At 43.2% G+C, this 23,890-nt stretch overlaps 1 protein-coding gene and 1 long non-coding RNA gene across 3 annotated transcripts in view; one reads left to right on the top strand and one right to left on the bottom strand.

Annotated features, from left to right (window-relative positions):
• The window catches only part of LOC147016989 (dual specificity phosphatase 28-like), a 48,839-nt gene extending 27,077 nt beyond the window's left edge, over positions 1-21,762 (top strand). The window contains exons 2-3 of one of the 2 annotated variants that reach the window (XM_085846313.1): positions 12,095-12,453; positions 19,425-21,762. In XM_085846313.1, the coding sequence (XP_085702439.1) occupies positions 12,095-12,453; positions 19,425-19,529 (464 nt within the window). In that variant the 3' untranslated portion in view covers positions 19,530-21,762. Of the gene's footprint in view, positions 1-12,094; positions 12,454-13,612; positions 15,670-19,424 lie in introns of those variants that run through there. The other variant, XM_085846310.1, reaches the window with a different exon arrangement.
• LOC147016990 (uncharacterized) lies at positions 13,589-16,393 on the bottom strand. The gene is made up of 3 exons (XR_015049299.1): positions 16,203-16,393; positions 15,663-15,746; positions 13,589-13,720 (listed from the first exon to the last, which is right to left on the bottom strand). It is a non-coding gene; the product is annotated as an uncharacterized LOC147016990 (long non-coding RNA).
• Positions 21,763-23,890: the final 2,128 nt, after the last annotated feature.

Below are 23,890 nucleotides of genomic sequence, written 5' to 3'. Positions count from 1 at the left end.
TATATATATATATATATATATATATATGTATATATATATATATATATATATATATATATTGCAAATGATTAAACGGATGTAATTCATAACATTGTTTGATAATTCGCTGTGGAGGATTGAGTTTGGTACACCAATCATTATGACGGGCTTCCCCCCCCCCTAGTAAAATAAGAATCAAGAACTAGTCCAGTTGGTGAAGATGGTTAGTGTCGATTTGTGACCGCCGGCAGGTAGAACAGTTGATTAAATGAACAGGATGTCAATCGAGGTATGCTAACTGCAGTGGGAAGTTAGGAGAAGCTGACATTTCAGCGGCAACACATCGTCAGAGCAAATAAGTCGACATAAAATCTTCCCAGTAGATATAAAATCATTCCTATTCTCCAACAGCCTCATCTCAGATCATCAATTCAGATTCAGTTCAGATCAGGTCACTCTACCTTGGACATGTTGCTTCTGCTTTCCCACCAATGGATGAAGGTCCTCAATGTCAGACATGAGATCAGTGCCATTTCTCTTGAAATATCTTGAGCATTCGATACAGTTTGGCATCCTGCCTTGCTCTCGATACTCTCTGCCTGTGACATCCAGGGCCAACTCGACACATGGATCAGTGACTTCCTCTACTCACATCGCCAATGTGTGGCTCTCAAAGGAATGGTTTCATCTCATCCCTCTATTAAAGCTGGAGTGCCTCAAGGCAGTGTTCTGGGCCACGTCCTATTCCTAATCTTCATCAACGATCCCTTTGACTCTGTGTAAAAGGCAGGTGTGGCCTCTTTTCCCTCCTCAGACCTTAATACAATCACAAGCTGGTCAAACACTTGGAATATTTCTCTCAACCCTGATAATTATAATATATTGTTATGGCTGTGTAAATTCGCAATACACCATGAAGGGCCCATAAGTGAGATATCTCTAAGTACATGTGTAGTTAGCCCCAAATCCGTTGTCTAGAGGGAATTTTGGTGATTCATTCAGGCTGCGACGCTTTGAGATAGCCGTTTTTCTGTTCTATCTTTATTTTGAACCAACCACGTCTCAACCGCCATCACACAACAACCACCTGAACCACCACGCCAGCCATCGTCACCAACTACAACCACGCTCCAACCCTCCGACAACAACAACAACAACAACGCCAACAGCCACGACCTTTACCTTCACAACTCAATCTCGCAAACATCGCATCACCGTCATTCCCAAACGGCACCATAACCATCAAACCACCACCGATAAACCCTCCACCACCCTCACCTCTCGCCTTCTACGGCCATCCCGCACCACCTGTGAACACTGAGCGTCGGGCTGTCTTGGGCTCGTTCAGCGGTACGCACCGAGCCACGAGTGCAAATAGCGGCCTTTCCAAGGGAGAATTCGGATCAAGAACGCTACACGCACACTTCTGATCCGTCCAATTAGGAAGTGCGGAGCGGCTTGGCCCCGCCTCCAGGCGCGTCTGTGTGAAATCGATATATGAAAATTCTAGGATCAGGGGAGATTAACTCCCACTTTTCCTCCGTCCAATTGGCGAGTGTGGTTCCGCCCCCGAGGTCATCCTGTTCCGGATATTTGCATATTGTTTTCTCCTGCCGACCTATAAAACGGCGAGTGCAAGGCGAATCGTGGCAGAGTGTGGCAGTAGCAGTGTGGCAGGAGCAGAGTGTGGCAGGAGCAGAGTGTGGCAGGAGCAGATTGTGGCAGTAGCAGTGTGTGTCAGCAGGGCAGAGTGAGTCGAGTCATCGGTGTGGCAGAGAGTGGAGTCGGGTAGCGAAGTCATCGGTGTGGCATCGAGTTGGGTTCTGCAGTTGGCTGAGGAGAGTTGCGGGAAGAGGCAAAGGAGCTCGGGCCCGAGGCGAGAAGGACGGCGGTCGGCGACGAGGTCGCGGTGTGAGATCACTCGTCGTGGGACCCAAGCCAGCCAGCCATTCTCCCTCCCCCAGGGCATGAACAATTCCCCCTTTCCTCCGCGCTGAGATAGTGCGAAAAGGGGGCCCCGTTCCCACCCCACTCCAAACGTCGTGCCAACGAAACCCGCCAAGGAGTACGGAGTCGGGGCACAGCCACGCGGCCACATCTGTGGCTCGTCCACCAACGCGTCACGAGGACGCGGATAGGACTCCCGGTCTCGCGGACCTGGCCGCTCCTCCAGGTCATGTGCACATATTGGCCTCCAGGCCTGTCTGCCCCCTTGTCTATGAGGGTGGCTGCTTTCCTTTGCTTTTGAGTAAATGTGTGTTGGAGCCGTCTGTAAAGTAGAACTGTACAAGTGTTGCCGTGTGTACGCGTATTCGGTCGCAACTCTGCGTCATTGTTTCTTTTGTTTTAACTGCTATATGTGCATTTTGACTGTTTGGCTGTATATGTGTGCTTTCCATGTGTCGCATAATAAATGTGCATTGTGTGAACTGTTTTCCCGTTTCGCTTTGTCTTTTCTTTATTGACCCTCCATCCTGCTTCACGTAAAGGGTTCGTAGTGGGCTTAATACGCACGGTAATTAATCTGAACCGTCCAGGTCGGCGATAACACTGCTCGGTTATCCCGATAGCACGGAACGGGCCGCCCAAGCGGCCCGTGTCTGGAGTCGACCTGCGGCGAGGTGGGATCGCCCGGTCGACCATTCGCGCAGGTACTTAGGTAGATCGAATTTGGCGAGCGACCCTATCCTGCGCGGGTGGGTAATTGGCACGATTGTGGTGAGGTTAAACCCCCACCCGTGACTAGCTCCTGGCGTTTGTTCGAGAGGATCACGACTGAATTGTCCGTCCGGTGGGCAACGTGCCGCGATTCGAGTCACGTGGCCGTCCGCACGTCCGCACGTCCGCACTTAGGGCCATTTCCGCAAATATATATATATATATATATATATATATATATATATATATATATATATATATATATATATATATATATATATATATATATATATCCATTCTGTGTTCTAGCTCTTCAATGAGCTTTCACTTTGTATACAAAGAAAACCAGAGGAAAAGATTACTGACGAAGGGTTAACGCTTGAAACATCAGCCGGCTTCCCTTTGCTTCCTATGGTTAGCATACCTTGCTCAATGTTCTGTTGATATCATACAGGGAAATACAATATAATACAAATTAGAAAGCATCTCAAAATGCAAAGTTCATCCACATTTGTGTATGTATGTATATGTATATATATATATATATATATATATATATATATATATATATATATATATATATATATATATATATATATATATATATATATATATATATATATATATATACATATATACATATATAGTTGCGGAAATGGCCCTAAGTATGCAATTAAATATAGGATTAGCCAGATCCCCCATTAAATGCATGTTTAGCCAGGTTGTTCAGTAAATGGAGGTTACATGTGTGTCGGGAGGTGTGGGATGCATGTTTATTGTTCGTACATTGGTGGTGTACCGAGAGCTTCTTCTTCGTTCCTTCCTTCCTCTCTCCAGACGAGGCCCCGCCCAGTCGGCTGAGAGGGAGTGGTCTAGAGAAGGAAGTGAAACTGAGGGGAGGAGCCAGGGGCTTGGAGGCGAGCGAACGAAGGAAAGGCAGTGTGGATCTGTGACGAGAGCGCTGAGGTCGAGTCTGCCATCGGCAGTAGGAAAAACTGCATGAGTATTTGCGATCGGCTTTTCGTAAAGAGCGAGCCGAAAGAAAGGCAAGGGACTGAATGAGGTCTGTCTGCCATCGGCTGAGAGAGGATCTGCCTGAGGTCGAGTGTGCAATCGGCAGTGGGAGGAATTGAACCTGGGGGTCGAGTCTGCCGAGGGAGTAACTGAGCCTGAGTGTCGAGTCAGGATTTCTGCTGTTATGAAACAACTCGTGGGAGGCTACAATCTGCGTCGAGAGGAACTGGCTGCTGTGTGAGTCTGGAGTCGGCTTCGAGAGGACGTCATCGTCAGGTTCAACCTGCATCTAACGACGGAGCCTCTGACTGTCCCCACTCACCTCACGGCTCGACGACATCTTGGAATCCCATGGACCCAGCCTGCCGGAGCCCAACACCCCGATTTGGCCTTGTTTGGTGAACAGGCCAGGCCTGGACTTGTATGCTGGACCTTGTGAAAAGCCAGCTGGAGACCCACCATCGATCTGACGGTCTTGTGCCATCGACATTGCGCGGGGTCAGAACGCGCTGAGGAGGGCGTGCGCAAGTGGTGCCTTGAAAAGAAAGAGTCTGGAACGCCATCTTGCCATGCGGCGTGCTTGAGCTTGCGGGTTTGAATCCGTGGACATCGCCTTGTCACGAGCCAAATTCGTGCCTTTGACACTTTCCTCTCATACATGAAAGATCACCAAGTACTCTGTCTTGTCTGCATGCTGTCCATGTCTTGTTTGCATGTCGTTTAAGGCTTATCTCGTTAGGGACCCCTGCGAAACCCGTATCTCCCGAGTTAAGAACGGGTTATAGATTAATTAAAACATTGTCGTGAATGTTTTGCTTGTGTCGTATTCCTCGATGTCCCCAATAAATCTGGCTGATTCGTATGAAGTTGCCGCTTTGAATTAATTCGTGCCACGTCGAGGAACGATCCGCTCAATTTGGATATAAAAAACGAAAATGGTTACAGACTGGTAGACTCCGCTCGGTCTCTGACATAACCAGTTTGTAACCGGGGTCTATTCCGCCAGCTGACAAGGTACAGGTGTATTTTGGTATCGTGGTTCGAGACGTGCAACCCGAAAACTGTGCCGAACGAGCCGGCGTTATAGCCCTGGAGAAGGCGGTGGTTGGGTGCGAAAACCCAAACTGGGTACGGACGTCGACTGACACACTCGTTCGAACCACCCCCCACCCCCGGATCTGTAACTATATATATATATATATATATATATATATATATATATATATATATATATATATATATATATATATATATATATATATATATATATATTGTTGTGGTTGACCAAATTCGCAAACCACCATTCAGGTCCCTTAGGTGAGATATCTCGGTAAGTATATGTGTAGTTAGGCCCAAACCCGTTGTCTAGAGGGAATAAATGTCATTCATGCGTGCTGCGACTCTTCAGGTTGGCCGTTTTTCTTTTACTATCTTTATTTTGGACCAACCGCCATTACTACCACCACCAACCACGTCTCAACAGTCATCACAACATCAACCACCCACCACAACACCGCTTCACCACAACAGCCACGACCTTTACCGTCACACCTCGTAACTGTCGCATCGCCACCGTTCTTGCGCCGCTTGTGGGTACCGGTACTGGACTCGTGCAGGGCGCGCACCGAACATCACGGACTTTCCGCAGAAAAACGGATCAAAAACGACTCACGCCCACTTTTGTTCCGTCCAATCGGTGAGCGAGGGGCGATTTGGCCCCGCCTCCAGGGCGTTGGAGGGCGGTCGCTATATGCAAATTCATGGATCAAAAAGCATTCACGCCCACTTTTTCTCGGGCCAATGGGGAGCGAGGTGAAAGGTCGAAGGCAGGGGGTCAAAGGCGAAGCCACGGGGCTTATATAAGCGGCTGCGTTCGTCAGAAAAGTAGTGTGCGTTGGAAAGAGTGAGATCGGAGTTCAAGAGAGTCGTCGGTGGAGCTGGAAGGAAGTTGCGCGTTGGAACGAGCTGTGCGTTGGAACGAGTTGTCGGCGGAGCTGTGGAGAGGTGGCAGCGGCGAAGACGGACGAGGGGGTGCTCGCGTCGGTGCCGGGAGCTGAAGGCGGGAGGCCGACGGTGCGACCTGGTCGAGGTGGAGACGCTCGTCGCGGGACCCGAGACAGAATAAAAATCCTCCTTTCCCCGAGCATCAGCAACCCCCTCCTGTTTCCCCCCCCCCCCGCGCTGAGATAGTGCGACAAAGGGGGCCCCTTTTCCCACCCCCTACCAGACACTGTCCACGAGGCCCGCGGAGTTGGGGCACCATCGCCACTTCGCGCCTCATCATCAGACGGGTAGGCCCAACCCGGTCTCGGCCCCAGGCCCGCCTCATCCTTGAGGGTGTTCTTTTTCTTGGTTTTGGGTATGTGTTGTCGGCGCCATCTGTGAAGTAGAATTGTATAAGTGTTGCCATGTGCTCGGTAGTCGGATAGCTCTGCATTGTGTCTTCGCTTTTACATTTGCTTTTTGTGTAAAATTGCATTGTGTTTCTTTTCCTTTTACATGTGCTTTTGGTGGAATTGTATATGTGTGCTTTCCGTTCATCGCGAATAAATGTGCTTTATGTTGAACTGTTTTCCCGCTTCGCTTCGTCATTTCTTTCATTGAATCCCCATCTTGCTTCACGTAAAGGGTTGGTCCTGGGCTAAGACGCCCGATAATTAATCGAACCGTCGAGGCCGATGAATAACACCGCTCGGTTATCCCGATAGTACGGAACGGGTCGCTTAAGTGGCCCGTGTCCGAAGTCGACCTGCGGCGAGGTGCGATCGCCCGGTCTACCCTCCGTGTGGGTACTTAGGTAGGTCGAATTTGGCGAGCAACCCTATCCCACGCGGGGGCCGATTGGCTCGATCGCGGTGAGACCGAAAGGTCCACCCGTGACTGGTTCCCGGCGTTAGTCCGAGAGGGTCACGACTGGATTGTCCGTCCGGTGGGCGACGTGCCGCGATTCGAGTTACGTGGCCGTCAGCACGCTGGCGGGCGCGAATCCGCGACAATATATATATATATATATATATATATATATATATATATATATATATATATATATATATATATATATATATATATATATATATATATATATATATATGTATATCCCAAAAAATAGTTGGCAGACCCCCCCCCCCAAAAAAAAACTATTTTATTTTTACAACCCTCTGCTCTGGATAAAGTTCAGTCACTGAAACTCTTGAGTTTCACCATCAGCCATTTATCTTTCTTGGGCAAACTACATTTCAAAGTTGGCCTCCAAAGCTAAATGCTGTCTGGGCATCCCCCATTGTACAAATTCTTTCCCTGGCACACCTGAACTCTTATCCACCAACTAGCCCTTCATCCGCATCTTGAAGTACTGCTCCCCATTCTGGGCTGGCACCCCTGCCTCGCACAATGCTCAGCTTGACAATGTCCTGCAATTAATATGTCTATGGGCCTATCATATTTCCATCGCAGACAGGTCAGCGGTCTACTACTGCCTCCTTTCTGGTCTTGCACCCTCTACTCTTTCCATGCTTTGTCCTCCTCAGGTTTCAGTAGGGCACACAGTCATCCAGCAGCCCCCTTCTGGCGAAACTCCTAAAATCCAGAATCTCAGAATCTCACCTCCACTCATTAGTTCCTCTTTTTTCCCCACCTGTGGAACCAACTTCCACATTCTCTTCAATTTCATTCTTCATGACAGTTGTTCTTTATCATCTCAAGTCTTTCCCCATTCAAAAACATGACCTTTTCTACTCCTGATAACCTCTCCCCCCACCCCCATGCCGATCTCTTTCCATCCTGAGAGTTTGCTTCTGTATCCATCTTGTTATCCATCTGTATCCATCTTGGAGACCCCATGCGTCTCCACTACTGCTCACCTCCAATCACTAAATTCTTCCCACATCCCTGATTTGTCCAAATCTCCCTCTATTTTGTCCCTCAACCCAGCTGTTGAGGCCCCACCCTCCCCCTCTCTTTCTCCTGTTCCTTTTGTTCTGTTGCATCCTGATCCATTCTGTGTTCTAGCTCTTCAGTGAGCTTTCACTTTGTATGCAAATAAACCAGAGGAAAAGATTACTGACGAAGGGTTAACACTTGAAACATCAGCCAGCTTCTCTTTGTTTCCTATGATAGTTAGCATACCTTTATCAATGTTCTGTTGATTTCATCCAGGGAAATACAATACAAACTAGAAAGCATCCCAAAATGCAAAGCCCGTCCACATTCGTTTCGTACTCGAACTACACTTCACAAAAACAACAACGAAACAAGAAAAAGAGTAATCAGATATTGTAAACCCCTGCCAGGACTTGTTTTGTGTGGTGTTTGTGCACTGGTGTGTGACATAATTAATAATAGACATAACGACAACTGTCACCATTTAACTGTGGCAGTGATGACCGGGTACCAAGATGTCCCGCTTTGATGCAACTCCACTTTGATTGGACACCTGCCACTGACCCATGACGTTTATTATTATTCAGCTGAATTTAGAATGGGATTAAAGTAAATTCAAATCAAATGAAATGGAAGACCAAATAGGTACGTACTGCATTAGAGTAATCAGAAGGAACCCGAACAAGAAAAAAGCAAAGATGAAGTCGTCAGGAGGAACCTGGATAAGATTCCTATTTCAGCTGCTCCTCCTCAACCCTCAAACCCATCCAGGCATAGCCAAGTGAGCCTTATTCAAATATATATATATATATATATATATATATATATATATATATATATATATATATATATATATATATATATATATATATATATATCAAAAAAAAAGAAAAGAACCCAGATCAAAAAAATTAAATGATTCTGGCTGTCAGACCATGTGTCCGATCACGTTGAAATTTCAAGCATATATTCCCCATCAGTGCTCGATCATAATGTGACATTTCACATCGATTGATTAAGCGATTCCAGAGAAAATATGATTTAATATTTTTCTTCATTCCAATATGGCTGCCAAGCCATGTGACCCATGACATCATATGTGTGAATGTTTTGTTCCTCATGGATAGGCAGTCATACATGTAAAGTTTCGCCTCAATCTGTTCAGCAATTTCAGAGAAGAATATTTTTGAACGTATTAAAAAAAAAATCATGTTTATTCCCCAGGAGGAGTACTTGCCATGTGCCAAGTTACAATTTTTTCCTTGGTGCGGTTACAGAGAAACTGAGGTCAATTTTTTTTCCGTTTTTCCAACATGTCTGGAACATCACATGATCTATGACGTCACAATTGTCATTACAACATTCCACATGAGTAACCGTTCCTATGGTGAAAATTTTGTGTCAATCTGACAAGTGGTTGCGGAGAAAAACACCAAAGTTTTGTGCAGACAAACAAACAAACAAGAAAAAGACGGAGTGCAAAGCACGATACTTGCAAAATCCACCCCCTCTCCAAAGGTTGCCATGGTTACATCAAATTGTCCAGTGCTACATATCACTTTTGGCCCTATTTCTTAAAGGTGAAGAATCACTTCAAAAATCCTCGAATCCAGATTCAGATCTTCACCAAAATCGAATCAATTGGTCCTTTTCTCACACCCAACCTGTCCACAAAGTTTCTGCAGAATCCATCCATAACTTTTTGAGATATCACGCAATATCATTTGTAGCCCGATCTCTCAACGGTGAAGAATCAGTTAAAAATTAAATAATAATCCAATCAAGATCTGGATTCAGATTTTCACCAAAATTGAATCAATTCTTCCACGTGGCACTCCCAACCTGTCCACCAAGTTTCGTGTGAATTCATCCATAACCTTTTGAGATATTGCGCTATATATCATTTTTGGCCCCATCTCTCAATGGTGAAGAATCAATTAAAAAATATTCAGATCCGCATCCGGATTCGGATCTTCACCAAAATTAAGCGTTGCTGTGCTTGGCCATCTACACACAATGAATATTTCAGAACGATTGTTTGAAAACTGTGGACAGAAATCGTGTGACAAACAAACAGACAAACAGACAGACAGACAGACAGACAAACACGATAGACCAACATACGTACTTGGTGAAAAATTTTCGCCAAGTAACAAAATCGACTGAAATGGACTCAAATGCAATACCCTTTCCTCTGGCGAGGGTAAAATTCTCAAATCCAAATTCTCGAGTCAAACTTCTAAAATCATCTAAAATCAAATATTTGCTCATTACTTGCATAATCGAAGATTTTTCAAATATATTGGTCAGTCCATTTTGTTATTCTGTCTGTCTGTTTGTCTGTCAATCGCCTACAGGTCACAAATTAAAACCGATCTGCACGAAACTTTACCAAGTTGTGGAGGTATAGTAGTCTTAACTGAGAAGCCGATTGATTTTGAGGTCGAATTTCTAAAATCGTCATTTTTCATCCGATTGACTTGAAATTTGAACAAGACTTAGATATTGCATTACTGAATTGGGAAACCAACTTTTTGACGTCAATGGTCAACTCAAGGACAAACTTCGAAAGTCATCAATTTTTATCTGAAAAATCATCAATTTTTATCTGGTTAACCTGAAAATTAAGTTGCAATTGCATAGTGCATCAATGAATTTTGAAACACTCTTTTTTTTTTAGGTCATAAGGTCAAAGGTCAACTCAAGGTCAAACTTCTAAAATCATCAATTTAAATCTGAAAAATAATCAATTTTCATCCGATTGACCTGAGCTTTGATCAAGAGTGTCAATTTTAATCTTAATGAAATGGACAATTTGATGTATCCATGGTAACCTTTGGAGAGGAGGGTGGATTTTGCAAGTATCGTGCTCTGCACGACGTCATTTTCTTGTTATTTGTCTGTTTGTCTGTTTTTCCATCTGTCCGTCACTCGCATACAGGTCACAATTTTAAACCGATCTTCAAGAAACTTCACCACATGGTAGAGTTTCTCAAAAAGAAGAAGCCTGTTGCTTGAGGTCAAAATGTCAACACAGGCCAAAAGGTCAACATAGGCCGAATTTCTAAAATTGTCAAGTTTCATCCGATAGACTTGAAATTTGAAGAGGGGTTGCAAATCAGGTCATTGAATTCAACTACCAATTACTTTTGAGGTCAACACAGGCCAAAAGGTCAACATAGGCCGAATTTCTAAAATTGTCAATTTTCATCCGATAGACTTGAAATTAGAAGAGGGGTTGCAAATCAGGTCATTGAATTCAACTATCAATTACTTTTGAGTTCAAATTTGTTTGATGGATTTTGCAAGTATCGTGCACTGCACGACATCTTTTTCTTTTCGTTTTTTTATTAATTTGAGCTCTCCATAATCACATAATAAAGGTTTGTGGTAGATTTGATGACAAAAGCTCAGATGGTAAATAAATAAGTTGTAAAAAAATTGAAGTGATTGCAAAAAAAGCAGACACTTGTGCTTGACATGCGATCATCATGTATCATTATCATCATCGGTATGTATCATTATCATGATAATTATGCAACGCTATCATTAAGGTTATGCACCGTTATCACTGTTGCTCTGCGGTTACATTTTCACTTTGTGGTTACCTAATCTTCAGAGATGGACATTATGGGTGAACTCAATTTGATACGAGTCAAAAAGATCCACCTCTATTTCCGCGTTGAGAGGAGTGGAGTGGAAGGGTGAGGCTAGAGTGGAGGACCAATGAGGGTAGGGACAGAGGAGGGAGAGGGAAGGTTGAGTGGTGGGGGAGAAAGTGGTAGGGAAGAAAGGGGAAGGGGAGAGGGGAGTGAAATTGGAGGGGGGAGGGAGAAAGGAAGGGAGGATAATATATTCAGTCATGTGGAGAGGAGGAGAGGGGAGGAAGAGTGGAGGGGGAAGGGGAGAGCAGAATGTATTCAGTCATGTGTCGGTGAAGAACTCTAAAGTATTTTGTCAAAACAATATTCTTTTTCAAACTTTAAGGTTATCAAAAATCGAAGTTACCGAAGTAGCCCTGAACACTTGATCGTTTTCCCTGCTGAAAAATAAACAGTTCACAGGGAGGGCCCATGGAATCAGTTCCCCTCTCACAACCAAATTCCTGGAACTCGTATCCGAGGCAAAAAAAAAACCCTGCAGTCTTGGGCTTAAATTGCTGAGACTGGGCTAATGAAGGCTATTTACAGTTACTATGACTTTGTCCTTTCAAATTTTGATCCAATTATTCAATACTTTCTTCATATTCTCATAATAAAAGGTTTGTTGAAAATTCGATGACAAAAGCTCAAATTGTAAAAAAAAAGTTATGGCCCAGACACATGCACAGCACATGTGCGCACGCGTGCACACACACACACACACACACACACACACACACACACACACACACACACACACACACACACACACACACACACACACACACACACACACACACTCCATTCTCCTGCCCCACAGATGGGCAATCTGACTATATCAAATTGACATAAGAAAAAAGCAATAGACGCCATGACATGATTACACTCTCCAGAGGTCATAAAGATGCTGTTTGCTGTGGCAGTGTGTGGGATGCAGCGAGTTCTGTACGTGTGTGACGGGTTGTGCATCGGAACGGCTCGTCTGGCATGCCAAGCAGACCTTCACGAGGAGGCCATCACCTTGCTGCTCAATATAACACGCCAACAGCCTTTCCCCAAAGTGCTCCTGCCGGGCATCCGATGCATTCGGGTATCCCTGAGTGATCTTCCCCATGAACCGCTTCTTGAACATCTGACTCCGTGTGTCGAAGCCATTGAGGATGAGTACCGGCGTGGTGGATGCACTCTGGTGTACTGTAAGAATGCTCGCAGTAGGTCGGCATCAGTGTGCCTAGCATACCTAATGCACTATGAAGACCTTTCGTTGTCTGATGCATTACAGGTGCGATATCAAGATGTGAAATATATGCCTCACCTTTGGAGGCTTTTAATTTCAATTGCATTTTGAGAGTTATGACGTTTGGCAATCCAGTTCCATGAACAGTATTACTTTGTATACTGTACATGTTCATACCAAGGATACAAACATGCTGTTTTATAAATAATTACCCAATTTTTAAGGAAAGCACTTGAAAGACCAGTCTGTTTGGATATCACTAGATACACCAATCATGGCAAGTAGTTATCAAACATACTGTAAATGTGGTAAAGTTGGAATAGTGAATCAAGGATGTACATGAGGAACTTGGATGCAGGAGGAGGCCATTTGGCCCATCAAATTGTACTACATCTACCATATAACAATTGAATCTGACTAATTCACTGTTGGGGATGTGTGGGTGCAGGAGTGGGGATGAAAACAATGGGACAGACACATCACCAGGGTGCTTTACACACTTTATTTTTTTTCATTTTTTTATTTTTATACATGATCTAAGGTTCACAGTACAAAACAAAACAAACACACACAACTGTTGGACGAGACAAACACAACCACTGAGCTTGGAGGAAATGCCATCACTTCCCACGAGAGTCACTCTGGGTACAAGCGATGCCACAACAATGACACCACATTTCTCACCACACTCCCCATGATTGCCAACATGCAGGGGATGTCTGTGCTCATATTCTTTTAAATGCTGATCGTCAAGCAAGGAAGTGTTAGGTACTTTTTTTTTCTTTTTCTTTTTTTCAAGTCTTTGGCATGACTCGATCGAGGTTTGAACCACCGACCTCCCAGACTCGGAGCGGATGCTCCAACCATTGTACCACCAAGTCTGGCATAAGGGATTGCATGTCGCCGTGATTCCATCAGCGAACCCGTGGAAAGAGAAAGGATTACTAAGAATGAGAAACTTAAAGCAGAATCATTAATTACTCATTTTTTTGAAATTGGAAACTTTTGTGCAACTTATTAACCATGATTTACATTAATGCTTTGGTGTAAATTATTAATTATTATAAAATTTTATGGTGCATGGTTCAGGCTTTTCATCTACAACGGTGAGGACAATTGCAAAATTATAATTTCCGAAATTTGTTTCCAAGAGTCTCCGAATTATCTCTATTTAACTTCTTTTCTTGTTTTTTTTTTTAAGCAGAAGCTGTCCTGTGCCATTTTGTCAACTCTTCTCCGTGAGATGTGTCTGCCATCTGCCGGATGTGGAACTACGAGCTCGATATTCTTTCCACATTTTTATTTTGGTCCGCTGTGGAAAAGAATCACAGATTCATACAGATGTATCTGAAATCGGTTTCACAAGTGGGAGAATGTCTTCAGGAGGCATCACTCAGTACACAACCTATAAGGACAGGAGGAGATAACACAAATCAACGGTCTACTACCATTACCATAATAGTCCCATTTAATTCCACCACCTTCAGTGTTTTCACACTGGATGAAATATCAGGGGTTACACTGGGACGATTCGGTGGTGAAGGTACTCGAGCTTTTACAATTGCTGTTTTCACCCCGGTGTCACCCCCGAGACTGGTATCACTCTGGAGCAAACTCAACCCTGCTCCAAACCAGGAGTGAAATTTTTCAAGACACGGCAAAACACTCGCCAGGGGCCAAAAGTATAGTGTGCATGAAAGGGGGTTTGAGTTTGCCCGGGTAGCTGCAAGCGGTAGTGGTGAGTCATCCATAATTCACATCACATGATTCAGACTACAAAGGTAAACATGAAAGCATGAGTTTGCTGTCACTTTTAATTCTGCATTGTTCCCTTTTCACTTTTACATGTGTAATTTTGTAGCTCATCCTACCCCTCGGAACTAAAATATATGCAATGTTATTTATTTTATTATCAATTTGTGCCCAAACAGCCTCACAGCTCGGTTTCTGGCCTTTGTAACCCTTAGCATCCTGTACGGTCAGCCTATCAAGTGCACGCACACACGCACAGTGATCTCTCACCCCGGGTTGAATCCTTCAAGTCTAAAATATCCGTGGTCAACCGCGGTGAGTTAGTCCCAGGGCGAACAAAATGGATAGCGCTGACCAAATGCAAAATGATACGGGCGTAAACTCGGGGATGAAAAATATTTTGCAGCCGCCCTGGGTTCCATGCTCGAGTGTAGAAAGGTCTCTTGTGAGGTCTGCCACACGAGCTTTTCCTCTCCACACCCCTCTACCCAAAACGTCTTCCTTCTGCACCCAACTTCTTTCCTGTCCTATTCCACAACATCATTCCACCTTTTTTTTTGGTCTGCCAATTTTTCTTCTGCCAACTGCATCCATGTCAAAGATTTGCCTGATGACACCCCAATCTTCTCTTCTGAGCAGATGCCCCAACCAACGCAGACGTGTCTCGCACGCTTTTCTGCTAATAATAAATTCTCCTGCCGACCTTCTGATGTCCTCATTCTTCTGCCTTTCCTCAGAGATCCTCAACATTCTTCTGAGCATCCACATCTCTATCCTCTGCCTTTCTCAAAACCCAGCCTCCTCTCGATACAAAACAATTGGTCTTATTAAAAATTGTAAATAAATATTTCCCCTTCTCCTAACAAGAATGTTGAGATCATGTACTACCCCAGAAACACTCCTCCACTTACACTACTCTGTCCTCACATCCTCACTGCAACTGGCCTCCTTCAAACACCAACAACGACTAGAACAAGTACTGCCAAGAACGGCCTGGTTGTTTGTCTGTTGCCCTATTTTCCTGCTGTGTTGGAGCATATTTGGTGGGTGGAATGAGCAGCTGACGGTGAGCTGGCAATTCAACCCCAAGTCACAATTTGTCAGCTTCTCGCAACAGTTAAGCACATAGTGAAACAGAATGAATGTGCATTGGTCATTTACTCCGTTCGGTGTTCAGGTTTGCCAGGGCAATACTTTGGGGACACAGGAAGGACTCTGGGTAGGGTCACGTGTATGTGCATACCATGTGGATGGTGGTGTGTAAACATTATTCTTCGTCTTTAACGGCCACAATTATTCCCCCGTTATTGTGGGGTTGGACGGGGCAAGCTTGGCGCAAGTCTTTCTAAGACCACCATGCACATTAGAAGCACCGATGCCAAAACAGAAACTGCCATACTTTGGATAGACAGATCATGCATGCAGAAAACGAAGGTCTGGAGAAGTCAACCATGCTGGGTATCATTAGGGGAAGAAAAGGAAGAAGCAAGCTTTGTACATACCTGATGGATGGGGTAAAGGCTGCAACAAAGCTGTCTCAACCAGAGCTTCGGAAAGCAGTGCAGGATAGGGATGTTTGGGCAAATCTGATCATGAATGTCATTAGCAGTCGAACACCGATTACAATAATTATGGTTATAATAATGTTTACTTGTAAAATATTTTATACGTTAGGTGTGTGGACGAGCGACTCTTAGCCTATAACACCGCCCATGTGCAAGTACATTCAATTTTATCCAAATTTCACTCAGGCAAGCATTAAACAATGCCAGCAACCATTAAGGATGGGATTATATACGTCGAATAAAGGTCACAATTGGGCCATAATGGTATCGGGGGCAATATAGCATGTCACACTTGAAGCTATGACTGGGAGAAATCACATATGAGGCCCCAATATACAAGTTAAAAACAATCCATGTAGTCCACATTATAATGTGATTGCTAGAAAAATCAGACAGGCAATGGGATACATCATTCATGCGTAAAGACTCATTTAAGCAGCTATATTAACTAAAGATCATTGCGGCCTAGTGGCTTACCAAGAGGACGAACAACTCGAGACAGCTCCGATCCGTTAGTCTGTGTTGGACGTGATAAGCACAGAATGCCACAAGGGGTTGTGCTTCCACCAAATGTCTTTCAGCTTAGTGTTAAACAACGGTGTCAACTGTGTTGTGATGTTTTTCCTATAACGTAATGGTTCTGAAATAGTGTTTAAACCAGGACAAACAGAAAACTCAAGAAACACAATGAAGTGCCTGAAATCAAGTCCAGTTGATGAAAAATCCTTCGCGTCGTCTCTCCAACTGTTTCTGAAGAAAGATAGATTCCTTTCTTGTCGAGACGCCGAGGCCTCAAGATGGTGTCGAATGCAACACAAAGAAAATGCTCATTGGTTGTCGTCATGGATTTCTCAGCCAAGCAAACGAAATCCACTTCACTCAATGTCTGTGGTGGTTTGGAATAAACGTCACTATAAAATATTGACGGGCTGTATGAATCTTGAAATAAACTACATACATATATACCATCTTGCATGGAAAAGACATTCCTGGTGTTGGCTTAATGGTTCGGGTGGTGGGCTTGGAATCCCAGAATCCTGAGAGTTCAAATCCCACTCGGCTGTTGAATTAATACCAGGTGGGGTTGACTCTGCCTGCCATCCTGCGGTTAGCAAAATGAGTGCCAGTTTGCTGGTATCCTGTGTCGGAGTGGTGACCTATCCACGATTGCTCCCAATAGCCAAGGAGACTGCTTCAGCAGTACCAACGCTCTGCACAGAGTATGGTCCTGATGGATGGATGGAAAATAATACATTGTGCTCAAAACACGAGCTATCTGGGACCTCTTAGTGTATGCATGTTCTTTGGCTCTCTGAAAGGACTGCATGGATTGGCCAATAATATTCAGAAAAGTTTATTTCTTCTCATGACATGATTACTGCTATTAGCAAATGCAAAGAAAAATTAATGAGTCACTGCACTAGATTGATGACCAAAGAGAGATGATTGATTATTATCGAGACTTCAGTCCTAATTAAATGCCTGCATAAATATCTGAGGCCAATGGACATGTCTTCTGGAATGAGCTTTTCCTCACATCTGATGCAGTAATTGATGCAAATGTCGATTGGGCCTAACTTGGTGCTGGTGTGTGTGGACTCACGGGAACAGTGGGAGTCGATGTAGCTGGAGTTTGTTCTGCTATAGCAGTAGGATGAGTTGGATCAGACTCTCTATCCATGTAGGCGACCTTGAGTCTGTCTAAGCTGACAGTTTTGGACTTCCTGTTAAAATCTAGGATAAAGTACTTGTCCTTCTTGCCTTCTTCGTAATGACCTGAAAAGAGCCCTGGTATGGAGATTACAGAGAACCCTTGATGGTGTCGTCGCGTACAAAAACTTGAGTACAAGACAAAAGACTTTTTTGCACTTTTGTAAAACACTGCTGAACTTTGGTGGGGGTGTGACGTAACTCACTCATTGTCCTTCGCAGTCTGGCCACATAGTTGCTCGGACCCTGCGCTGCAACCCAGGTCAGCTTTCACCATGGCATGAATGTCCAAAAGCACTACCGACAGGATTTCCATCCAGCGATGTGGGTCTGCTTGTGCTCTGGGCGAGGATTTAGGTTGTTGATGAAACCATTTGACAAGACCGTTTGCAGCATGGTGGTGAGTAGTTCTGGTGCATTTACTTCCAAGCAACTCAGTCAACGTTTTAAAAAGTGTGGACTCAAATTGCCATCCTCTGTCAGAAGTGATAATAGATGGGGCACCAAACACCGCAACCCATCTGGAAACGAAAGCTTTGGCGACAGTCTCCGCCACCATGTCGGGTATTGGAATAGCTTCCAGCTACCGAGTAAAACGATCAATGCACGCGAGTGTATTTGTGTTCCCAGCAGATGGTGGAAGAGGACCGACAAAATCAATGCGCACGTGATCAAATCAGGCATCAAGAGATACAAAGGTACCTAATGGCGTCATCATGTGCTGATGTACTTTCGCTTGTTGGCATCATAGATAGGCTCTGAACCAGTTTCTCATGTTCAGTCCCACCAGACAAACCGTTGAGTCACAAGGTGCTGCGTTGCTTTGATTTCAAGATGAGATTGTGTAAAGCATCAAATGCAGAGTCTAAACTCGGCAGGAACGTAAGGAGTGCCAGTGGATAGGTCACAAACAAGAGTACCTTGAGAGAAAGAGAGACAGACAGACAGAGAGGGAGCGAGAGCCATCCTTCCACAGCCATCCTTTTGGGTCATGCACTTGAAATGTACAAAAAGTGGATTTTTTTTCAAAAAATCACATCCATCATTCTCCTGAATGACATCCCTTTCCTCACCCCCCCCCAAACAAATTATCTTGTTCTCCCTTATCCTCCATCTCTCCATTCCTTCCATTTAATGAAATTAATTTTTCTCAATATCCTTCAAAACTCTACCCTCCATCTTTACCCCAATAATAGGAAGTTTTTTTCTTTCTTTCTTTCTTTTTCCTTGTAAAAAGTTGGATCACAGACTCGCAAGCATTGGTTGGTAATAGCGCAGGCTTTGGGTCTAATGGCCTCCTGCATAGAAGTTCCTTGTAAGGGAAATCATATTATTATAAGAATATAATAATGGTTGGCATGTGAAATCCATGCCTTTGTTTAATTTGCTCAGTTGGATCATTTTGTAATAAATCCGTTTGAGACATATTTAGAGGAACAAGTGCCATTGTGGCATAGTTAGATGCTCAGCTTGTGGTATTATGCCATGTGAAATCAAAACCAGTTATTCGGATGCAATGTGCTCCATTCTGGAGGAGAAATCGGTGTACTACTCTTCGAGGGATTGCAAAGATAATCGGAGACAATGGACAAATCAACAGGGTATGGTATTTTAACCAAGGGTCCCAGCATCACGAGTTCGAAGCTCAGATACGGGCACTAAGCAGAACAAGCCCAAACTTTTGTTTAAAGTTTGAGCTTTAAGGTGAATTTGCTTAAATATATTTCTTGCAATGTGACATTTGATAGATTATTGTGAACCCTGTAAAATATTATGGTCTAAACCGAACGAGATGTTTTTTTTTTGTAACCAAGTCTCTTGGCTGATGGTTTGAAAACCTTTATCTGGTTGTAGAGATTTGCAATGAAGCGTTATTTCTTGTGATGAATGTCTGTCTTGTTTTGATTATGGCACTTTTAATCTTTCACAGCTGTGCAGCTATGAGTAAAAAGTGTGTGATGAAAACAATCCCTCTTGTCCACACCCCAGAAGCTGAAATCCATCAGACCTGCAGTTTGTCCAAATGAAGGATTTTGGGAACAGCTCCAGATATATGAGAAACAGTTAAAGAACACTGATGCAGAAGATATCTGAACAGTCATGGCCAAATAAACCTCTTCCTAAAGTTTGCTGCTCCGTAAACAATTACAATCTCCATAAGTGTTTTTCAAAAATGTGTAAGATGAATTGATGACATTTACATGCAATTGTTCAAAATTGTGCTTTTATCTCCAAGAACGATTCATTTTCATTGAAATGGTCAAAAGTCCCATGACATTCAAAATTTTCTGGTTATTATCTTGCCAAAACGAAGTTTTTGCAAGATATGTTAGTCAGCTTGTATGTTTTTTTAAATCTTGCCAAAACGAAGTTTTGCATGATATGTTAGTCAGCTTGTATGTTTTTTTTTTATTTTTTATTTTTTTATTGTCTGTAATCACGTATAAAAAATTCTGCAGAGCACAGTTATCATCGTCAATTTTTGTAACTTCGCATATCAGAGGCCTATAGAGGTCCCTTTCAGTGCACATAATTTTGAAGGTCAAGGTCAAAGGTCAAGGTCACTTTGGCGCAAATCAGGGAGTCTACGAAACCCTTATTTTTTGAGTAATTTTGATCGGATCGTCTTCAAACTTCATGGGAATATAGTTCATGGTCTGGCGCTCAGCTCATTAATTTTTGGTGGCGAGTGGCCTTGACCTTCATGTTTTTTTTTGTTTTTTTTTGGTCTGTAATCATGTATAAATCACTCTGCAGAGCACAGTTATCATTGGAAATTTTTGTAACTTCGCATATCAGAGGCCTATAGGAGGTCCCTTTCAGCGCATAAAATTTTGAAGGTCAAGGTCAAAGGTCAAGGTCACTTTGTCGCAAATCAGGGGAGTCGACGAAACCCTTATTTTTTTAGTAATTCTGATCGGATCGTCTTCAAACTTCATGGGAATATAGTTCATGGTCTGGCGCTCAGCTGATTAATTTTTGGTGGCGATTGGCCTTGACCTTCATGGTTAGCGCCTGAGGTCAAACATATTTGACCCCAAGGTCAAATTTTCAAGTTTTAGGAACCATATCGTGTAGTACCTCAAATTGAACACCTCGATGAGTGCTTTCTAGATATGTCAAGCTTAAGACATTATGACGTCATTTGGTGACGTTATGAGGCAAAAGCATATTTTTCATGGTTACTCTGTAGAACGATTCTCATCGGAATCTATCGTAGGCAGATATTCCTCAAGGAGTCGCTCCTGGTGGATTGCAGTACTGTTCACCTCAGTGTGACCTTAAATAAGTCACACGTGGTCACCTTTTGGCAAGATACGGGTCACCCTGCGGGTGACATTGGTTTAGTTATATATTAACTTGACCTTCCTAGTGAAGAAATCACCCATGTTTCTTTTTTTAAATCAACAATGGGATAATTAGACCAATATTTCAAACATTTGCAGTGCTTTTCACAACTTGCTATGCCCCGCCCCTCAAAAAAGTTGAGTTCAGCGAACCGCATGTCACGTGACCGTTGACGTCATCTCCAGAACGCGACTTGCTCAGAGTGGATTGATTAGATGTCACGCGCCGTATAAAGTACGTACAAATGCATTGTGCACATGTGTTTGCTATCTCACTGATCGTCTTAATTCCTGTGATTGTTTTGTGGAAAAGAAATTCTGCTTCTGAGCCGTGTATGCACAACAATCACGAGGCAATTATTTATCCCTTTACTACCTTGTCGTCGTCAAATCCAATACATGTATGCACAATAAAGGGCTATACCATGTACACAAAATATAAAATGTGACTGTTGAACCTTTCCATTAAAAAAATAAACTTACAGGGACATACAAGTAAAATACCAAAGATTAAGATTACATCATTTCAAGGCGCAAGGAGATAATTTTAAAATCAAACAATGTGAAAAACCTGCACCCACATTTTTCAGCTTATTGAATTGTTCGTTGAAACCAGCCTGCTGGGATAGGTACGATTCCACATACATGCAAGCCAGGTATGGCTGCACTCGATATACATGGGTTTATTCTAAAGTGAAGGTACTGCTTCCATTGGCTTGCTATTCATCAACATTTAGCCAAAATGCTGTAATAAATGAACAGGGAAAAATATGTTGGCACAACTATGAAAGACAAATTTATCTGTCCTATTACACGGCCTCATAGCCTCGGGACTCTTACGCATTGACTTATACATTGTGTGAATGCTAATACAAGTTACTTGTCAACTCTAGAGTCTAGACTAGTCCGATAAATCCGTCGTCCGTCTGACTAGTCCAATAAATCTGATGTGCTGTAGCTTTCTTTTATTATTCTCTTTTCTTCATTGTTTTCTACTGGCACTACATGACGACAGTAGGAACTAGAGGGGAGCACTCGGCAGAGTGCAAAACCACCGCCGCCAATACTGCTAGGTCACTCAAGTGAACCTGATATCCTATTCATTCAATTTGTCGTCAACAGTGCTCACAGAGTTATAGTTTGCAACTTTCCCTTTTACTTTTAACTTTTACATACTCAATTCATTAGTCATAACTAGCGAGATTCCTTGAGACAGAAATTCATTTTACGTGGGTATATCCACCTGAAGTTCCAAAATCAGCCGCAATTATAATTTTGGCATGTTTTTTTTGTTGGAAATCACTTATAACATGTAGAAATGAAAAAAAAATCTAAATTTTGTTGAAAAAAAAAGTTGCAAATTTTTTTTCTCTCTAACAATTTTTTTTTTTGGGGGGAGGGGGGGTTGGAAATCACTTAAAACATGTAGAAATGCAAAAAAAAAAAATTAAAATATTTTTCCAAAATGGCCACCATAGCGGCCATATTTGATTTTGGACCAAGTCCAAAATCTAATGGCATGATCCTTGGACCATACCTAATCCCCCCACCAAGTTTCGTCGAAATCCGTCAAGGAGTTTTTCCGTAATACTGTTCACAAACAAACAAACAAACAAACAGAAAAGGGTGAAAACAGTAACCTCCGATCTTCGATGGCGGAGGTTAATAAAATCAATAAAAATGCAACAAAACGTCAGATTTATCATATTACTCTAGACAATTGTGTCGCAAGGTGTGTTTTGCACACAAGATTTCATCGTATCCGGACAGCGAGATTGCTTCGTTTTATGCGCGGAGAGATACGGCCGATGACATGGGCTGGCCTTGCTTGCGATTCATTCGCCGCGGAGCAACATGCCCCCTGCGCTGCGCTGGTCACGTCACCTCACTAAAATATTTCTGATATCGAGCAGTATGCAAGTCAAATTTGCATTATTGAATTACGAATAGGATTTAGTCTAACCAGTTGTTATTGCCAAGTCTTCCTTCGATGTCCTCCCAATCATCATGAACTCCAGGAATTTAATCGCCAGTTTCCTCTGCTTGTCCTGCTTCGGGCATCCCACATTATTGTGTTGTTCTACTTCCTGGCTCCATTTTCTTTTCCATTTGAGTCGTTCTTCCTCTCCGAGCCTTTTTAGTCGTTCGTTATCTTTCCGGAGTTTTTTCATCTCCGTGGACTCCAACCTTGCTCTCTTCTTTAGCTTGTCAGCTTTAAGTTCATTCTCTTTTTGTTTTCTATCCCACCGTCTCTCATGTTCTTCCTTCTCCAATCTCATCGTTTCCTTCAATTGACTGATTTCCCTTTCCCGTTTCATTTGTTGTTCTTTCACTATCTCCTCGTACTCCGACCTTGCTTTCTCCTTGAGTCGTTCAATTTCAAATCCATGATCTTTTTGTTTTCTATCCCACTGTCTCTCTTCTTCATTCTCCAATCTCGTCGCTTCCTTCAATTTATTGATTCCCTTTTCCTGTTTCATTCCTTGTTCTTTTTGTTTCTTATCCCACTGTCTCTCTTGTTTCTCATTCTCCAATCTCGTCGTTTCCTTCAATTGGCTGATTTCCTTTTCCTGCTTCATTCGTTGTTCTTTCACTATCTCCTCGGACTCGAACCTTGCTTTCTCCTTTAACTGTTTAATCTGCCCAGTGTGGTTTCTTAACGTTTCATTCTCCATTCTCTTTATTTCCTCTCTAAACATCCTCAGCTCGTTTTGTAATTCTGACTCTTTTTTTTTTTGGTGTTTCTGTAACTCCGAAGTTTTTTTCCATAACTCCTCTCTCGCCTCCTCATCTCTTTTGAATGCTTCCTCCCTCATTTCATCCATTCTCTTGCTCATCTCCGCACCTCTTTCGCATGCTTCCTCCCTCAATTCGTCCTTTTTTAACCGTATTCCTTTAAAGGCCATCAGCCGTAAGCTGTATCGTGCAATTTCGTTCCACTCATGGGGGGGGGGGGGGGTAGACAAAACCTTGATAATATGATAGTATATATCCAAATTCATACGTATCCAAAAGTTCTCCACTCAAATAGCTGCAGTTATTGTGTATTTTCATCTTGAAAATCGATGCATTCGCCGCACTCTGTTTAGAATTTTCTCCACACGGATC

Source organism: Eptatretus burgeri, chromosome 11 (genome assembly GCF_056783735.1).
Source record: "Eptatretus burgeri isolate ZD-2024b chromosome 11, Ebu_testis_v1, whole genome shotgun sequence".
Classification (NCBI taxonomy): Eukaryota; Metazoa; Chordata; class Myxini; order Myxiniformes; family Myxinidae; genus Eptatretus; species Eptatretus burgeri.
This window is presented reverse-complemented; position numbering and strand designations above follow the sequence as displayed.